Source organism: Lobosporangium transversale (assembly GCF_002105155.1).
Source record: "Lobosporangium transversale strain NRRL 3116 chromosome Unknown BCR41scaffold_18, whole genome shotgun sequence".
Lineage (NCBI taxonomy): Eukaryota > Fungi > Mortierellomycota > Mortierellomycetes > Mortierellales > Mortierellaceae > Lobosporangium > Lobosporangium transversale.
In genome coordinates this window covers 262,118-280,148 of record NW_019028996.1, presented here as the reverse complement: position 1 = coordinate 280,148, position 18,031 = coordinate 262,118, and the positions used below count along the sequence as shown (strand labels likewise).

At 42.8% G+C, this 18,031-nt stretch overlaps 7 protein-coding genes across 7 annotated transcripts; 5 read left to right on the top strand and 2 right to left on the bottom strand.

Moving 5' to 3' along the window:
• The first annotated feature begins 91 nt into the window (after positions 1-91).
• On the top strand, positions 92-1,300 carry BCR41DRAFT_353463 (oxidoreductase-like protein). The gene is made up of 2 exons (XM_022024153.1): positions 92-757; positions 928-1,300. Exons 1-2 carry the CDS (start codon positions 204-206, stop codon positions 1,154-1,156), a joined length of 783 nt encoding a protein of 260 aa, XP_021881410.1. The 5' UTR covers positions 92-203; the 3' UTR covers positions 1,157-1,300.
• Positions 1,301-1,576: 276 nt separating this feature from the next.
• Positions 1,577-3,681, top strand: BCR41DRAFT_353461 (HAD-like domain-containing protein). The gene is made up of 7 exons (XM_022024152.1): positions 1,577-2,042; positions 2,150-2,216; positions 2,338-2,400; positions 2,503-2,563; positions 2,667-2,809; positions 2,906-3,300; positions 3,430-3,681. The coding sequence occupies exons 1-7, from the start codon at positions 1,729-1,731 to the stop codon at positions 3,620-3,622; spliced, it is 1,236 nt and encodes a 411-aa protein (XP_021881409.1). The 5' UTR covers positions 1,577-1,728; the 3' UTR covers positions 3,623-3,681.
• Positions 3,682-4,854: 1,173 nt separating this feature from the next.
• BCR41DRAFT_305759 (DNA glycosylase) lies at positions 4,855-6,324 on the top strand (the record flags this gene model as incomplete). The annotated part of the gene is made up of 4 exons (XM_022020804.1): positions 4,855-5,070; positions 5,164-5,457; positions 5,574-5,605; positions 5,718-6,324. The coding sequence occupies 4 exons, from the start codon at positions 4,855-4,857 to the stop codon at positions 6,322-6,324; spliced, it is 1,149 nt and encodes a 382-aa protein (XP_021881408.1).
• Positions 6,325-6,450: 126 nt separating this feature from the next.
• BCR41DRAFT_422081 (hypothetical protein) lies at positions 6,451-9,105 on the bottom strand (the record flags this gene model as incomplete). The annotated part of the gene is made up of 1 exon (XM_022030100.1): positions 6,451-9,105. The coding sequence occupies one exon, from the start codon at positions 9,103-9,105 to the stop codon at positions 6,451-6,453; it is 2,655 nt and encodes an 884-aa protein (XP_021881407.1).
• Positions 9,106-10,274: 1,169 nt separating this feature from the next.
• On the top strand, positions 10,275-11,223 carry BCR41DRAFT_353456 (hypothetical protein). Its single transcript, XM_022024151.1, has 2 exons — positions 10,275-10,503; positions 11,097-11,223. Exons 1-2 carry the CDS (start codon positions 10,373-10,375, stop codon positions 11,212-11,214), a joined length of 249 nt encoding a protein of 82 aa, XP_021881406.1. The 5' UTR covers positions 10,275-10,372; the 3' UTR covers positions 11,215-11,223.
• Positions 11,224-11,461: 238 nt separating this feature from the next.
• BCR41DRAFT_386444 (kinase-like domain-containing protein) lies at positions 11,462-14,226 on the top strand (the record flags this gene model as incomplete). The annotated part of the gene is made up of 3 exons (XM_022027794.1): positions 11,462-12,124; positions 12,270-12,498; positions 12,697-14,226. Exons 1-3 carry the CDS (start codon positions 11,625-11,627, stop codon positions 14,221-14,223), a joined length of 2,256 nt encoding a protein of 751 aa, XP_021881405.1. The 5' UTR covers positions 11,462-11,624.
• Positions 14,227-14,397: 171 nt separating this feature from the next.
• Positions 14,398-17,758, bottom strand: BCR41DRAFT_353453 (hypothetical protein). Its single transcript, XM_022024150.1, has one exon. The coding sequence runs from the start codon at positions 17,651-17,653 to the stop codon at positions 14,444-14,446; it is 3,210 nt and encodes a 1,069-aa protein (XP_021881404.1). The 5' UTR covers positions 17,654-17,758; the 3' UTR covers positions 14,398-14,443.
• Positions 17,759-18,031: the final 273 nt, after the last annotated feature.

The following is an 18,031-nucleotide window of genomic DNA, read 5'->3' as shown; positions in this document are numbered from 1 at the left end:
TATTAAATCACGCAGCAAATCAGATAACGCGAATTGATAAATGAAATGCTTAGCTCTTTGAAAATTATCGATGCAGCGTTCTTTTCTTTCACTCTATTAATCCACAAGTCATTTCAATGGCGATTCCCAAAGACAGTAGCTAGCACGGATTTCACATTGGCTATTCTTCATTATACATTTAGATCCTATCTAATACATTGCTCATGGCATCCTCATTACGAATTTACAACGGAAGAACATGGACTCGTCTCCTTTCATTTCAAAAAAGACAGCAGTTTCCATGCTCATTCCATTTTTTTATACATACAACTTCATATGTCAGAGACAAAGATTCAGTCTCTGGCTCATATTCTCAAAATGATATTTTAGAGACTCGGCGGAACGCAATAAGGGAGCGTAAGCCCAACTATAGTGGGTGGTGGACAGAGATCATGAACCGCCGTACACCTCCGCAATCTCTTCCCGATCCAACTCTGATACTCTCGACAGATCATGTCTTTAAAGGCCAGCCATTAACAGCACCCTCGCCAGCGCAGCCGACCGAGAGTGAAGTAAAAAAGAGATACAGCAATACGTTGCCTACAGCTTCAAAGAAAATAGAAAATACTCTTCCTACTGCTGTCCCTACCGGATCTGCTACATTTGCAACGGGATCAGTCTCCAGCTTGTCCAAGCCAACGAGCGAGTCAACAATGTACCATGGATTCAAAATACCGGTCAAGCCAACACCACCTGGTGCTGAGGATTGTTGTATGAGGTAAGGTGTCTGTCAATTCTGTTTGTCGGCAACAAAAGTTGTGTGGCTGCGGAGAACTTGATCTAAAAAAGAAGTCCGAAAAGAGTTTTGCCATTACTTTTACCCCATCTTAACAGGTTAAACTGTTCTAATGTTCTACTGTTTTACTGTCCTATGATTTTCATTACCAGTGGTTGTGCGCATTGCATCTATGACATTTATGAAGAAGAGCGACAAGAATACAAACGTGAGCTTGCGAAAGTCCTTGAGGACATCTCAAAAGCAGGTCTTCCGCCGCCACCCAGCGCTTCAGCCCACGGTTCAAATGATGGTGATGGAAATTCAAAGAATGCTGAAGATGACATTGATCCAGGCATGAAGGCATTCTTGGAACTGGAACGCAAATTGAAGGGATCATGAAGCTTGGGGCATTCTACAAGCAAAGAGGCAAAGAAGCAGAGAAGTTGACGAACGCTTCTTTGATTCCGATGGCATGGAAATAGACTTTAATATATTCGCGAATGTCGTAAAATGAAACGACAGGAGAATTGTACTATAGTGAACTTTTTTACAATATAATTTTGTTTTATCCAATATGTTGATCAATTCCCAAGATATGTCATGTTGTTCTGTGATAAAAGCATCTTACTCATTAGCGATGACGACCAGACAGGCTTCTTCATTGAAGCAAAGTGTGCGTGCGTGGGATGCTTTTAACCAGGATCGCAGCCAATAACGCGTCTCGAGTTTAGACATGCAGCCTTGGATACATGTGATCGCCTCCACACCACAGACAAGTGGAGGAAAATAGGCTTAGTCCATTCTTCATTTTGCATTTCGCATTTCTTTCCATCCCCAAAAACATTCTTTTCACACAATTACATTCATTAGGCCTCTCTTCCTCTCCCTTCTCTTCTTTCTCGTTGTTGCATTGTCTTTTCCATAGTAACTGCCTTGTTCTTGAGCTTAATCATCTGTTAACCAGTCCCACCATGATATCCAATTCAGATACAAGTCCAAATGCTACTGCTCTTGTCCATAACTCTGCATCTAAGAGTGAGGCTCAAAGCCCTGCTCCTTTTGAAGAGAGCACAGTTACCACTATCGCCACTACCATGTCTCCTGATCAAGTGAAGCGATTTTTCAATACAGATCAAAGTGTAGACGACTCCAGTGACCAGCCTTTGTCACACACGGGTCTAGAAGAATTAGTACCATCAATTTCCAAGGAGAGTGTGTTTTCTGCTCTGGATGCAGACGAGCTAAATGGAAACAACAAAAGAGTCATTTCTTTGACTGCTCAATGGTAAATTTCTGAAATTTCTAAAGTCTTTTTCTTTATGAAGATGAAAGCATATACGATTAAACATACTCTTGAATTTTATCTGTTAAATTTTTTGTCTAATATATTAGGAATGGCAAGAAGCTTCCTTTTGAGGTAGACCTCGATTACACTATTGGCGAACTCAAGAATAAGTTGGTATGTTAATATGTAATTTATATACATAGGGGAAAAGAAGAGAAATAAAATCTTGACTCCTGAAATAATAGTGTGCATTTCCCCCTGGTCTCACCTCGCCTTTTTAATTTTTTTTTTCTAGATGGAGCTAACCAATGTGGAACCAAAGAGACAGAAACTTATGCTAGTTAGAGGAAAGTTTCCTGTAAGTTTCAAGTGGATTAAGATTAAAAACGGAGCTTTTTATTTATTTTTTTATTTACTTTGGCCACCTTATAATGATCAATTCTTATCCTATTAATTGTAGGAAGACCATGTGGTGCTATCTACTTTAGCACTGAAAAATAACCAAACATTCCTGATGATGGGTAGGTATTTCATATAAATACAAACATGCAGTGATTGGTCTCGTGCTGGTATTTCCCTTGTTCTTGCTCAGTCTGGCAATCTTTTTTTTTTATCGTGTCACAGGAACACCTGAGGCAAAAGTGATCAAAGCCCCCGAGGTAATGCCGGATGTACTCAATGACTTGGATGAAGATTATACCCCAGACGACGAGGCATTTGCTAGTATGGCTCAAAACCAGAAAAGTCTCAAGAGCACTATTTCCAAGGTAGATAAAAATATTTTAATTTTCATTTATGGAGTGCAAGATGTTTCTGTCAACAATATCTGACTTTTTTTATATACAATGCTATGTTTCATGTAGTGCAAAATCAATATCATGAATGAGCTGCGCCCAGGAAAGAAATTGCTTGTATTGGATCTTGATTATACACTGATTGATTGTAAAGCACTCAACAACTCACTTGTGGAGGTTATGCGACCAGGCTTACACGACTTTTTGGCAGTCTGTTATGAGCACTATGATATTGTGATCTGGTCTCAGACATCGTGGAGAGCGTTAGAGGCAAAAGTGACAACCATTGGACTGTTGACACATCCCGACTACAAGATCTCATTTGTGATGGACATCTCTACTATGTTTTCAGTACTCAGTCAACGGGACGGAAAACCATTTAGGCATCAGGTCAAGGCTCTTGATATTATCTGGACAAAGTTCCCGCAGTATTCTGCACGCAATACCATCCACATTGATGATCTGTAAAGTTGAACTGTGCATGAGACCATTTAAAGATCTGGTTTGATTTAACAATGGAACATGACGGTATAAAGTAATTTTGACAAGGTGTTTTCCTATCTTCTATTGTAAAAATGAATATGCTTCAATAGATCGCGTAATTTCGCTATGAATCCCCGTTCGGGCTTAAAGATCAGCGCATTCAAGAATGGGGCGGTATCGCGCCATACAGACAGAGAGCTGTTTCATTTAGCACGATATCTAGTGGACATTAGTAAAGCATCAGATTTCAAGGAGCTCGATCATAAGGGCTGGAAAAGTCATCGCAAGAACTCGAGTCTATAAACATGCTAGCTATTTTTTTTTTCTTCTTTACCGTGGTTTATCGTTGATCTACTTCTCCACCATGTAAATAAATAAAGGTGGTAGACACTATTTCCAAGACTTTGCATCGTTCATTTCATTTGATTAATGTAATGTACATATTCTGAACAGATCTGGCAAAGTATGTTTGAAACCAACCAAACATTATATGCATACTCTGATGGATCAGTTCACTATCAATTTGTTCGTTCACATATTCCTGACTCCATGCTCCTGATTCACAGATGCGTTATCTGTGTTCAAGGTGAAAAAAGTGGAGCCTCCACGCAGACAACACCTTGCAACCACAGAAGTTAATAGTAAGGACATGCAGCAAGCTCCGCTTTTTTTTTTTTTTCACGACTCGTTCTTGGTTTGCACTCGCAATAACACATAACCGGGTTTGTAAAACTCAAAAGCGCGCTCGTCCTGCCATCCACAACAAATACTCCCTGCAAGAATGGTTACTATCACTATCAATTAAGTTACCTATAATGTACCTACCAGTCATCTGACGATTGCCTTAGATAGGCCTGCCAAAACAAAAACGTATCACTGACGAAATCAAGCCCAGTTATGTTCCACACATTGCATAGCATGACTGTTTTAAAAATGGTCCGTTGTGTGCATATTCCGACGTCCCCTCATTCATTCTTCTCAACAAAAGAGTTCTACCAACCTGTTATCATTGCTAAGTGTTTAGAACGACAGACATTCGTCTCATTAATCAGGTCAGGAATGTTGTCACGTCAGTTTTTTTTTCCATTGTCTTTGTCATTAGCAGAGTTCAAGTCCGAGAACAATTAAAACGAGAGGGGAGAGGACTGCTGTGCCCCTTCATCCAAACTATCTTTTAGACCTTCAGATTAATGTCTACACGATCCAGTTCTCGGCTACGCGAGGCTCAAATTAAGGCTGCACAGCAGCTAGGGACTACCGCAACCAACAGCAACAACACTTCTGGCACAAAAGGAGGATCAACGCAGCCCTCTTCTTCCACGGAAGCTACGAGTCGTCTGCGCGGTACCAGATCTGCCCCACTGCGTAGCACACGAAGGATTATCAAGAATGAGGACGGAGAGCCTGATGAGGAGACATTAGAGCGGCTAAAGCAGGAAGCTGAAGAGCATCGTAAAGCTCTTGCAGCTGAAAAACGAAACAATGCTAATGATGCTAATAGTGTTAACAACAGCAGAAAACGAGCGAATGGAGTTATGGCTTCCGAACAAATCAAAGAAGAAGAAGAAGTTCAAGGATTGAGGAGTTTAGGAGCTGGTGCAAAGAAAAAGAGTAGATATGCTACTAAAGAGCCTGTAGGATGGGAGATCACTTTGGATCGATTACGGGAATTTCGTCTACAAAACCCTGCCCCTGTGGATACTATGGGATGTGAACGTCTGGCCGAAGTTGGAGAAACGATTCCTCCAGAGGTATAAAAAAAAAAAGAAATATACGACAAAAAAGCGGTTTGTCTTAGATAGACGAACTCAAAGGCAATATTTTCTTAACTTTAATGGAATTAGGTGAGCCGCTTCCAAACACTCGTTTCATTATTGCTGTCTTCACAAACCAAGGACACAGTTACGTCTGTTGCAGTGCGGCGATTGCAAAAAGAACTCAAGGGTGGATTGACGATCCAAGCAGTACTAGATGCCCCTTCAGAAAAACTCAACAGTATCATCAGTGCAGTGGGATTCCATAACAAGAAGACAATCTTCATGAAACAGGTAGCTAAGATTTGTAGAGATCAATATAATGGCGACATTCCAGATACTGCAGAAGGATTAACAGCACTGCCGGGAGTCGGACCAAAAATGGTAAAGAAGGCTTGATTTTTGATTTTTGATTTTCAAAAAAAAAAAAAAAAAAAAAAAAAGATTCATACTTCATTAAACTCACGTCATCTTGGGTTCGTTTTATTCACATTGAATAGGCCTACTTGACATTGCAAGTTGCCTGGAATAAGTAAAGAAATTGAGCGCTACGAGCTATGTATTAGGAAAAATGAGCTAGTCATCTCAAAAGGATATTTCAGCTTATTTTATTTTATTTTACTTTCCTTTATTTGTACTAATAGAAACCTAGGAATTGGTGTAGACACACATGTACATCGTATTGCTAACCGTCTTGGATGGGTCAAGACTGAGAAGGATGGACCAGAAGCAACACGTGAGGCATTGCAGTCATGGTTACCTAAAGAACATTGGCGTGAGATTAATTATATTCTAGTCGGGTTCGGACAAGTCCTTTGTTTGCCACGTGGGCCACTTTGTCCTATCTGCCCTGTCCAAGATCGGTGTCCTTCTGCTATGATGTCAAAGAAAAGAATCAAAACAGAAGTAAAAATGCAAATGGAAGAGCCCTTTGGTGAAGTAGAGATCCATGCTGTCCATACACAGCTTGAGAGAGCGAATCTTCAGGATCAGAACGTGGAAGAGGGCAAGGTTGGTGATGGTGATGTACAAGTAAAGGAAGAAGAGGATGCAACTCAAGTAGCGACCAAGAGTCATTATTTCGCAAATAATGGGGATAAGCAGGTGGAGATCAAGCAGGAAGAAGGAATAACAGACATTATGAACGATGATACGCTTGCCAAGAGCACAGCTTCTTTGATTGAGAACCTGCACGTAGACGGTAGCAACTTGGAGAAGGAATCTGTGGACATCGAAGACCTTGTAAACTAGACGATTAAGTTTATTTTTTATTTTTTTATTTCACATTAAAATAATTTACATAAAGCATTTGGGGCAAGGGTTATTTGATTGACTTTTTTTTTTTTTTTTTTTTTTTTTTTTTTTTTCTTCAGAGCTTCAGCTTTCTTTTCCAAGGTTGGTGTCAGAATGGAGCAGTTCCTCAAGTGGGGAAAGCCACGATTGTTTCTGACGGAAGAAGCGACAGCCTTCGCCCGCTTCCATAATCTCAATCCAACACTCTTTGAGTCTTAAAGAAGGACACCAAATAGTCGTATTTTGGCGGGACATCCCCCTCACCAACCCATATTTTTCCATCTCTGTCTCCAGTATCTGATTGTGGCCCAACTGTACGACTAGCATTTTCAAGCAAATCAATTTCCGAGAAACATACAGTGCCAAGCCTAGATCGATGTTTTTCCAATCCGTTTCAGGAACATAAAGTTTTTTAGTCAACTTGAGCCGTTCAACTTGGCTGCAGTATGTCTCCAGTAATTTAGCGGTCCTAAACTTGTTTAATTCCTGTTTTATGTATATTTGTAGCTCACAAGTCTGTAGCTGAGTGCCGCATCTACCTTTGGCTACATCATCCATATTAGGGCGTAATGCCTCTGGTGCCACACCGTCTACGACAAGAGTCTTTAAGGACGGACAGCACCGTATCCACTCAAAGCGGAAATGAGAAGCAGGTCTTCCGGACATCTGGATAATACCCAAATAATCCAGTGTCCATGTCCAAGGGATGGGTGAAAGAGACATCGACCCAATGGGCGGGGTCTCATAAAGCGTATTGTCACGGAGTGCAAGTGATCTGAGCAGAGGAGAATGTTGTAATGATTCGAACCGGAAATGATGGGCTGTACCACTACCGAGCTCCAACAGCTCCAACCGAGGCATTCGGAAGACGTCTAAACCATTTGGTCCGCAGACAATGTCCCCACTGATATGAATACTCTCCAAGTTGGGACAGCCCTCAAAGGCATTTGGACCAATGCTAATAGCATTCGTGAGCCGGATCATTCGTAATTTTCTAAGATTGGGTAATTGAAACTGATGATCGATGCAGAATGGAATGTCCGGAGTAGCCTCGCTTTCAAGACGAGCCACTGTATCTGGGCAGAGAGTATGTCGTAGTTGTGAATGGTCGTTCACATGGAAGAAAACATCCACCAAGCTGTGCGAGAATGAATACAAAAGCGATTGTAGGATCCTTCCCGCCACCCACTCTGAAACAAGCAACCGAACCACCTTGAGTTGCACTAATGTCGGTGGTGTGGGCACAAATGAAGATAATGGCGAATGTATGGTCAAAGTTGTTGTTGGTATTACTGAAGTAGTGGGGAGGATATCTGACCTCTTTTGGTTCATCTCATGGCTGTTTAGGACCCTATCTTTACTGTCGCTTAAACTGAGCTCAGAGACAGTAGCTCCTGACAGCATTGTTGTATATTGGATCCACTGTTTTTTTTCAGCTTCTGCCCATGAGAACACATTTCGGTCAAATGCAGCAAAATCTAGTTCTTGAAGTGCCCTACAGCGACTCAAGAACTTGTTTGGGTCCCCCTCTAAGAACCCAAGGATGTGCTTGAACTTGGAAAGTCGTTCCAAGACATGGCAGCTAATATTATCGCTGATGAGCGAGAAATCCTGGCAGGGAGTTGTGTCCAGAGCAACGGGCTGACCCATCGCATGGATCAATTGTAGCAATTGAAGTCGAGTATGTTGAGCGAGCTGGGCCTCCGTTTGAGGATACTGTTGATCATGGCCATGGCCATCGTCGTGATTATGGTTGTGACTTTGGCTATTGTGAAGATGGAGGGGATATGTTTTTCTTTTCGGTACCGACACAATGACTTGTGGTAAATTGCATTCTCCCAATCCCGGCCCACCTGCGCCGGGTATTGTCCCGAACCCTTGTCGTGCTCGGAGGAGCTGAATCAGATGATCTAGCTCGGAATTATTATATGCGCCTGCAAGCTGTAGCCGCGTTAGTGCCCTCATTTTGCTTGCGAACGGCAAAATGGGGGAGATAAACCCAGGTAGGAGGACCATGGATTGAATACGGTGAGCAGATTGTTTTAGGATGGTCATTTGGATATGAAGATAGAATTTAGCTGTGAGATGCTTGCACTTGTGCTGGTTCATGGTCCGTGCCGCATAGACCATCCAGATCTGACCGTCAAAAGCAGCAAGCGAATCGAGATATCGACACATGGTATATCGCTGTTTTTGTGGGACTATTGATCTATGGGGCTTTGATGATAGTGTTGGGATTGGAGGAGGGGCCTTTGTGATGCGCTTGATCTTGGAAACATCATTTAACTTTGTCGTTGATGTTGCTATGGCTGATGGTGGTAGTGGCATAGCTGATACCGGTGTTCCTGCTGTCGATGATTGCTCTGATGATAACAGAGCAGCTCCCGGTTGGGCGCCCGTCCAGTGATTTCCATTAGCAGTCAGGTGGCCACGTTGCCTTTGGGCTTGTTCCAGAAAGGATTCGGTCGAAAAGCTCACTGGACTGCTGCTGATACCATGGTTATCAAAATGGTGGACAGCTTTGGGTGGTAAAGCTGCAGAGTCAAGAAGGACCTTATGCAACTTGGGTCGTGACGAGTACAGACAAGTTGAGAATGGATCTGCATAGAGAACGGGGACAGTGATTTTGAAGAATAGATGGCTGACGCGAAGGAGCTTTGCTAACGTGGCAGTATCAGATTTCAGCTGAAAAACAATATATTCCAAGCACTCTGGTGGAAGGTCAAATATGGTTGTCATGCTTTTTTTTTTTTTTTTCTTTTTTCTTTTTTCTTTTTTTTTACTGCTGCCTTTTTAGGAGGACTTTGAAAGTGAGCAGGAAGAAACGAATGGGTAAAGGAATGGAGGAATGAAGGAATGGAGGAATAAGGTAGAAAAGTCTGGTGTGTGTGTTGTAAAAAATGATAACAGAATGAAAGGAGGTGGCAGTGCTAAATCAATTAATGTTGTTTTGGCGGGAAGAACATTGTCTGGCAAAAACTTTTTTTTTTTTTCTTCCCAGCATGAATTGTCCATGAAGATGTTACCGATCAAGAAGGATCCTGCAACTTCAAGTGAAGACGTGGTAATGGAATGACGGCATCGGGCTCGTTGATTGGCCAATATGGCGTTACTCTCCATGATGAGATGGATAACGCGGCCTTGATGTAGGATACATTAGAGAGAAAGATATTGAAAGACTCTAATAGTAAAGGAGAGGGATCATGGTAAACGTATGTGCAATTATACAAATGTGCGAGAGACAGATAAATACATTGTACAAATATATATATGTTCGTGGTATGCGATGTTGCTCATCATCATATGTATCAGCTAACCTTGATGGCTGTGCGAATTCCCTTCAGGTTGCAGCCCGATTACTGACAGATATATATCTCTACAAGCTCCTATTTTATATCTTCGATGATACTTGAGTACATGAGCATTCTCATTAATGTTTTATTCCGCGTGTATAAAGGAAAAGGTTAATAAAAAATAAAAAAAAGGTAAAGAGAAACTCCGATCGAAATGTAATTTTAATAACGCGTGTAAGATTTTATGTCTCAACTTTATTCCTTTAATTGTCTCAGGAAGAACCAAGAATCAGGAACCAACTTCATCTGTAGCTGTCTGACCGTTGTTATTCCTGATACCCTTTTTTTTTGTCTCTTTCTCTTTCAGACTTTACTACTCAAAAACAAGCAAACAAGCAAACAAACAAAGAAAGCTAGTCATCAATAAATGGCAACCGGAGCTCTATCTAATTATGTATGTCTGTTCATAGAAGAAAAAGAAAGAGTTAATTGTACAACCTTCATTCTTTTTCATTGTCTTCAGTCTGACATTCCTATTCGAATAATGAATCAATTATCCTTACTCTGTGAACAGTACATGTACAGCAACGAAACTGAGAGCAATCGCAAACATTAATGATGTTTGTATAGAAGAAAATGATATTCAGCACTGAGCAAGATTTGCATGCCGTTCATGTACACCATCTCCATATAAAATGTAGGATGGCCATATCATGTCTTTTTTTTGTTTTGTTTTATTTTGTTTATCCATTTGTTTGTCCGAAACTGAGCCTAGTAGAGAAGATCAACCTGGCGCTGCTCGTTCCTGGCCCCACCTTGGTTTGGTGATAGTAGTGGTAGTAGGCTTTCAGTTCAGATAGAATTGGAAATGAAAAAAAGAATGAGAGCATGTTTTATAAAGGAATGAGAGCCTCTTTCTGTCTCCCTCACTTTTCACACTTCGTTGTAAACGCTCTTTCTCTCTTTTCTCTCTTCGGATACCCCTCTCTCGATCTCTCCGCTCATTCTTCACCCCTGTTACTCTCCACCGATACCATCACCATCAACCATTCCAATCGATCCCACATTCCATTCCATTTACTGGACATTTCTTCATCATCATCTTTTTTTTCTTTTTATTTTTTTTTATTTGTTACATTCCATTGTAATCATCTCACTTTGTTTGTTTTTTTATTTCCACGAATAACTTATCTTACATTATCATATCAAAAAAAAAAAAAAAAAAAAAAAAAAGAAAAGAGGTAAATGACACACTTATTTCATCCTTCTAATCCTATCGTCTTGTTCATCATGCATTGTTTTGCATGAATACCATCAACTTGGGAAGAAGTGTGTTCCATTCAAATGTGAGAGGAAACGAATTCGTACGACAGTTGAAATATATTTTAATAAAGAAAAACCACAGAGGGGCTGATTCTATTTATGGACTGAACTTACATTCACGGAAGCAACAACAGCAAGAAGCATCTTTTTGTCATTACACAGAAAGAAAAATAACGAGAGGAATGACATTCAGCATCCTGCGAACAAAAGTCCAAGTCTCAAAGAGCCATAGTCAGAGTGGAAGTGGAGGCAAAACACAATTTTTTATATCCTCCTTTCAGGGGATTGATTGTGTACCTTAAGCTGAGCCCCATGCTTTCACTCAGCCCACAGCAACAGCAACAAACAACAACAGCAGCAGTAACAACAGCAACAAAGGATTGCAGACATAGCATTCCATCCATTCAATTCCCTATCATATGTTTCTTCAATTTTTTTTTTTTTTTTTTTTTTTTTTTTTTCTCTTTCGTGTTCCCTCGCCCTTGGCCATCCTGCAGCCAACAGAGACGCCCCTGTGAAGCACCAGCATCCACCTTATTCATTATTCACTTACACTTCTCTCCTCTTCTTCTTCCCTTCTAACTTCATCGCGTTATCAACTCTTCACTCTCTCTCCTACAGTAATCTCCAGTCCCTCCTGTAATGGCACAATCACAAAATATTCCTCAGCTAGGATATCCCTGTCTGGCCACTGGAGAAAGTACAGTGTCGCTCGTAGGGCTTCAATATGCCTCATCCGACAAGAATGACACTGCATATGCACTTCAGTCCTTTACTTTCCCCAAACCCAGCAACAGGATCGTTACCAATGCTGCCCATATCAACTTCACGCTCACACAGCACTTAAAGCCATATACTGTCAGACCTCTTGCAACCAGTCGGATGATCTGCTCCTTCGATAAAGCCTCTGGTACATTCCTTTACATCTTCAACGAAAACGTCTATATCGAGAACTCACAGAATCCTGCTCTTGCAACAGAAGAGCCAATCCCATCATGGGACCCCGCACGAAACCAGGTTCCACAGGTGGTCTGGCCCAAGAGCGAAGGACAGGGCCAGTTCCAATGGCTGGGCGTGAACAATGGCAACTGGACTATGTTTGATATCGATGCTACTAATGGAGTATCTACACCCACTCCTGCGTAAGTTTGCTTTTTTTTTTTTATTTATTTTTATTTTATTTTTATTTATTTTTATAAAGCAGACCTTTTCCTTCGTTCTTCTTCATTACCTCCTAATTGTAATACGCTTCCTTGTCTTTATTACTTATCGTTCGTTCTATTTTAGTCCCGTCCCTGCAGACATTCCCTCGAACGGTATTTTCTCCATCATCCGTGAGTCTGCAGGATCGTTCCTAGTTGTTTATAACAAGGCCTCCAATACTACCGCAGCCAGATTCACTCTCGGCGCGCCCACTTCCACACCTGTGACCATGGCCTCGGACGATATTGGCTTTATTGGCTTTTCTGCAGTCTCTCACGCACAGGATGCTACTGTTGACTACTTTTTTGGAACTGTAAGTCTTTTTTTTTTTTTTTTTTTTTGCTTATTTGTTTGTTTTGTTTTATTTTGTTTATGATTCTCCTATCCTCAAATGGGGCCGAAGCGGAAATGTCAGCATCCAAGGTTTTATATCACTGACAAGATTTTCTTCTGGCAATCATGATTTTGGAAACAATACACACATCAAACTAAAAAAAAAAAAAAACCACAGCAAGGTTCTTGGTCATTCACAGCAGCAGCAAAGTTGAACTCATCGTCAATTGAAATGATCTCGACTCGTGAGCTCCCAAAGGATGCGAATGGACCTGTGCCTCAGCTCTTTGGATATGGCGCTGCGACCGTGTTTGACACATCCAGGGCATTAGTGTATGGTGGACAATCGGATGCAGCCAACAATAGTTGGACCTTTGGATTAACGGCTGTGATCACGGATGCAGGATATCGATTCAACAATTACACCGTCTTTGGAGGACCAAAGGCATCATCGTCATCACCAAGCAACTGGGGAAACTTTGCAATTTATACACCACCAGCGGCTCCAGTACCCGAGGAAAAAAGCGGTCTCTCGACGCCCGCCATCATTGGAATCGCAGTGGGGGCTGTAGCATTGGTCATGCTCGTGGGCTTTTTGGCTATCTTTCACCGTCGAAACAAGAAAATTGAGGCGCGCGCTCGTGAGCAGGAAGGGCTCGGGTTGGCTGTACGCGATTTACATGCAAAGGGTGGTGAGGGCATGGGAATGTATCAGCCCCCTTTTGCCTCCACTCACTCACTATTGAACTCGGAAGCCAATACAACGCCTCGCGGACAAAATAGTATATCGACAGAACGTCCAGCTGAGAACATGACACTTCGTGTGCCGATTGTTCGATATGCTGGTCAGGATGTGGCTCAGTCGGTGCCTCATGCACCCTTGGGCGCCGTGGTGCTCTCACAGTACCGTCTTGGACAGACAGCAGTGAATACAAAGATGGTGGTCATCCAACTGGGCGAGAATGTAGACACAGCTGAGAGTGTGACACTCAAATGGGTTCGAGACGAAATTGTTTGGCAGAGAGAGGCTGCTATGTTGAACCATATCGTCAATCCTGCAAAGATTATTTCGCTACACCAAACCATGATCATCCCTGCCGCCCTTGAGTGGCGTCATATTTTGGTCTTGGATGCCCATGATTCGACATTGGACTTTATGTTGTCGACCCATCAGCACCGACTGTTGAGTAGAGCTGATCAAAGGGCAGTGGCTAAGGCTCTGTTGGGAGGACTGGTCTGGTGTCATGAGAAGGATGTGATCCATCTGTCGATCTGCACAGGATCTCTAGTGATGAACGAAGAAGGGCAATGGGTGATTTGGTCGTTCGGCGGAGCCAGGTTCTTGAATGAAGCCGTCGGACCTCGTCAGGGCTCCTTGATTGGCCAGGAGAATGGCACCGTCGAAAGAAATTTAGCACCAGAGCTATTGAGCGCTCGACGGGAAAATAGACTGGATTCGAGTTTGGCAGCTCCATCAATGGATGCTTGGGCAGCGGGCTGTGTTTTGTTTGAGGTGTTGACAGGTCAACCCTTGTTCCGAACAGAGGAAGCAGCAGATCAAGCAGCCACTGGCCGTTTCACGGCCTGGAAGGATCGTCTTGTTGATATTCCAGATCTTAATGAACGAAGGGTAGTGGAACAACTGTTAGTTCTGGACCCCAATTCTCGTTCAAGCCTCAATCAAGCAGAGCATCAGTTTGTGTAGACTGCAGTAAAAAAAAAAAAAAAAAAAAAAAAACTCCCCTCCAGCATACCTCCAGCTACTCTTTCCTTTTTCGTCATCACCATCAACAAAAAACAAAACAATAACGCATAGATTACGCTGCTTGATCAAAGTAGCACATATTCTAATTAAATATTTATAAAATGAAAACTATGACATTTATTTAACGCTCAGCATGCTTATTGGGTAACCACTTTATCTTTCACACTGAAAGGAGGCGCAAAAAATCCACTTGATCGAATTGATAGACACAATCCTCCCATTTTCTGTTGGGCAAATATGCATAGAATCGACGATGGAAATCAAAACGTGCCAAGGCTCTCTCCCCAGCATGGTTTAATTTAAAAGACTCATCCCTGAAACGGGTCAACCGTGGGAACAAAGTCTTGAGCGCAATCACTGTCTCCATTTGAAGCCGAGTGTTTGGATCAAGCGTGTTGAATGAGAGTCGCTCCACGTTGGGACAATATCGATGTAAGAGTACCAAAAGAGCGCAATCCAGATCTCCCGTAATCTTTGCGAAAATATCCGGCTCTTTGTCCCCGTCGTTAATGTGCTTTCTGCTTTGATCGCCATCATCATTCTTATTACTATCATCATCAGGTGTGATCAATGGCATAAGGCCCAATTGATCCCGAAGCTCTGCGGTGTTTCTCTGAATTGCTTTGTCCTGAGGTTGCTTAGCAGACGTATCCAAGGCGCTTGGATTGTCGCTACCAAAGTGATTCTTGCTCCTATCAACCAAAGTAAATCCAAAATCCTTCAAGCTCTTGCAAGCTACTTGATCGTAGGATGTATGAGGCTGGGCCATTTGGGTAATTAGCCTTAATAATAGCTGCCCACGATTGGGAAGTGCACTATCTTCACTATCGAGTGGATAGCATAGCTGACTGATATGACTGTAATTCAATCCGAATATCTTCAAGGTCTCCAAACCCGAGAAATGGGCCAGCCACTCAAACTGAAATGACATTGCTGAGGACTTCTCGAGGATCAAAGTCCTGAGATTCTTAAAGACACAGCTTTCAGTGGGGTTTGTCCAAAAGTTAGCCCAGGAATGGGGCTCTGTCCACGACAAGTTCCCGTGGAGCAGTGATAGAGAGCTGAGCTGTGTTGTGCTGAGGCATTTGAAATCAAAGGAAGCACGAATACTATATCCATCAATTACCAGCTCTCGAATTGTTTCAGGCACTCTCCAGCCATAGTCTGCGATAGTTAGCCCTTCTCCAAATAAACTTAAACGTTGGAGCCGTGGACAAGCACCAAAGGGGTCTCTGCCTTGAAGCCGCATACGTCTCGTGAGGAACAACTGCAACTCCTCCAAATGGGGCATTGCAAAAGAACTAGGATGAATGACGAAATTGGCCTTGATTGCAGAGTGACTGAAGTATAGTCGGAAATTAACAGGAGCATGAACAACAATGAGCCTTCGTAAAGTGTGGCTGAAGCCTTGGACCATCTGTCGGAGGACGTGAGGAATCTCTAGACTATTACGGACGTACAGTCGGGCTACTCGAATAGCCTGCTGGGTTGGCGGGGTAGCTGGCTGTGATGATGGTGATGAGGAGGATGATGATGATGCTGTTAACGTCAAAGTGGATATTCTCATCTGATCCATCTCTCGATATATCGAAGTTTCTTCTCCTTTGGACCCGTCTTCTTGCTTAACATCGCCCGTGTAAAGACGGATAACTGGACGAGGGGTAATAAAGTCGACTTCATGCATACTATTCACGACCATCTCAATTTCTGCCAGCTTGGGACACCGTCTCAAAAATAATTGCGGAGAATATCCTCCACATGTTCTTCGCAAGTCTGTATATCGAACGAGATGCTGCAAATACTCTGAAGGTATGCTTGTGCTATGAGATTGCCATTCAGGAAGCTCACTTGTGTCCAAGGAGACGAGGTGTCTGGTCGTCAATAACATTAAAATCTGGTCCCCCGTGCGCTCAGCCTGTTCTCCTTGAATATAACGAAGAGGTGGTAGCTGTAAATGACGAATCCCACGGCGGCTCGAATCAAGCTGATGGCTGTTCTCCCTTTCGATCCCGTTACCATCCATCACTGCTGTATCGCCCGCATTCTCGTGCTCAACAAGAGCCTGTATTAGATTCAAGTGGTTGAATGACAATTGGCTGATCAGGGGTTGATCGACAGAATAGCTCTTGGTTGTGTGATTGAAGCGAAGTGTAGTCCATCGGGACAGCTGCGCTATGACCTGTGGCGGCAAATCAAGAACTTCATGAAAAACAATCGCACGTGGGTTTGGGTTCTCCGCAAACCAGTCAAATATTGTATGGTACGAGAAACGGAAGGGTTGAAGCAAAGCTGGCGAGACATGAGGATCAGACGTCCTCCTTATTGGAGGTACGCCAGAAGCCTCGACGTCGGCGCTATCGCGATTATCTTGATGGATGGTCTGTTTAAAAGCCTCAAAGCTGGTGCGTAACTCAAACCAGTAGTCAAGATAACGCTGCCAAGGTGCCCAGTCGAAAACCTCAAGGAAACGCATATAATTGACAGTGGTACGGATCTCGACACCTTTTGAATCGATCAGGCGGCATAGCCCAAGGACGTCATCGGCTTCTTCTGCAGCGATCACAACCTCTTCACCTGGTTCACTTGGGCAGCAGATGGACCGTAGCAAGAGACGTACAAGGAGTCGTTCATGCTCAGAGCGTAGCTGCGGCGCCACTAAAGAGTTGTTGATGACATTATTGCTTTCACCCTGAAATTCTGCATAAATGCCCGCGCTTCTTTCCAGGCTACGGAAGGGGTCCCGATAAAGGTGAGAGGCAGCGAACTGAAACCAGCTTTTACTTACAACCAAGGAGGAGTGAATGGTGGAGATATCAAGATAAGAAAAGATAGTATGGACAAGCGGAGATGGGAGCTTGAAGAGGAATGATGAATCGGGTTTGTCGAGCGCCTTTGTATCCCTGGCCCTCCTGTGCTTGGTTGCGTTGGATAGGATAGGTTCAAGGGTTGGGGTGGATGGGGCTGCGTCCTCTGAGCCATCCAAGCTGAGTACATCATCTCCGCTGTCGTCGTCGTAAACTGAAAGTGTCACTTGTTCGAATCCTGTTATAGGCGAATATACAAAATTGTCAGAATCACTGGTATTGAAACGCACCTCAATTTCGTCGTCTTCAACTTCACTGTTCTCATCGTCCTCATCGTCTTTGTCTTCGTAATCATCGCTATAGCCAGTGTAGTAGTCAGAATTGTTACTGTCATAGACACATTTATTGTAGATGATTAAGTCTTCTCTGGATGGTACAGAGTCAGCAGGGTCGTTGTCGTAGACGAGCTCAAACGAGGAACAAGATGAAGTAAATAAAGGGTTGAATGAAGGCTGGGGTACGCCAACAGAAGCATCAACACTCGCAGGGCTGTCTTTCCCTGACATTGTATTTGTTGTGTTGTAGGGTGTAATTTGTTCTGAGATGAATATCTATGAGTAGATTGGGGAGGTGGATGGGTGTGAAAATTTTTAAAAAAGATAAAGAAAAAGAGAAAAGGAGCAATTGAAGACAGTTTGCCCATACGTGGCATGGCGAAGCAAGAGAACGTATTGCCATGTTGCACAGCAGTTCATCTATCTGCGCCTCAATTTTACTGCATTGGTCTTTGCGAGTCTTTTGTGACAGAGAGTTCTTTTTTTTTTTTTTTTTTTTTTTGCCTCGCTTTGTCCTTTCCGATAAAAAAAGGAGCTAGCGAGTCCTTGATCGGCATAATAAACACTCCTTTCTTCAATACCTGTAATCTTGGTATGTGTAAGTGAGTA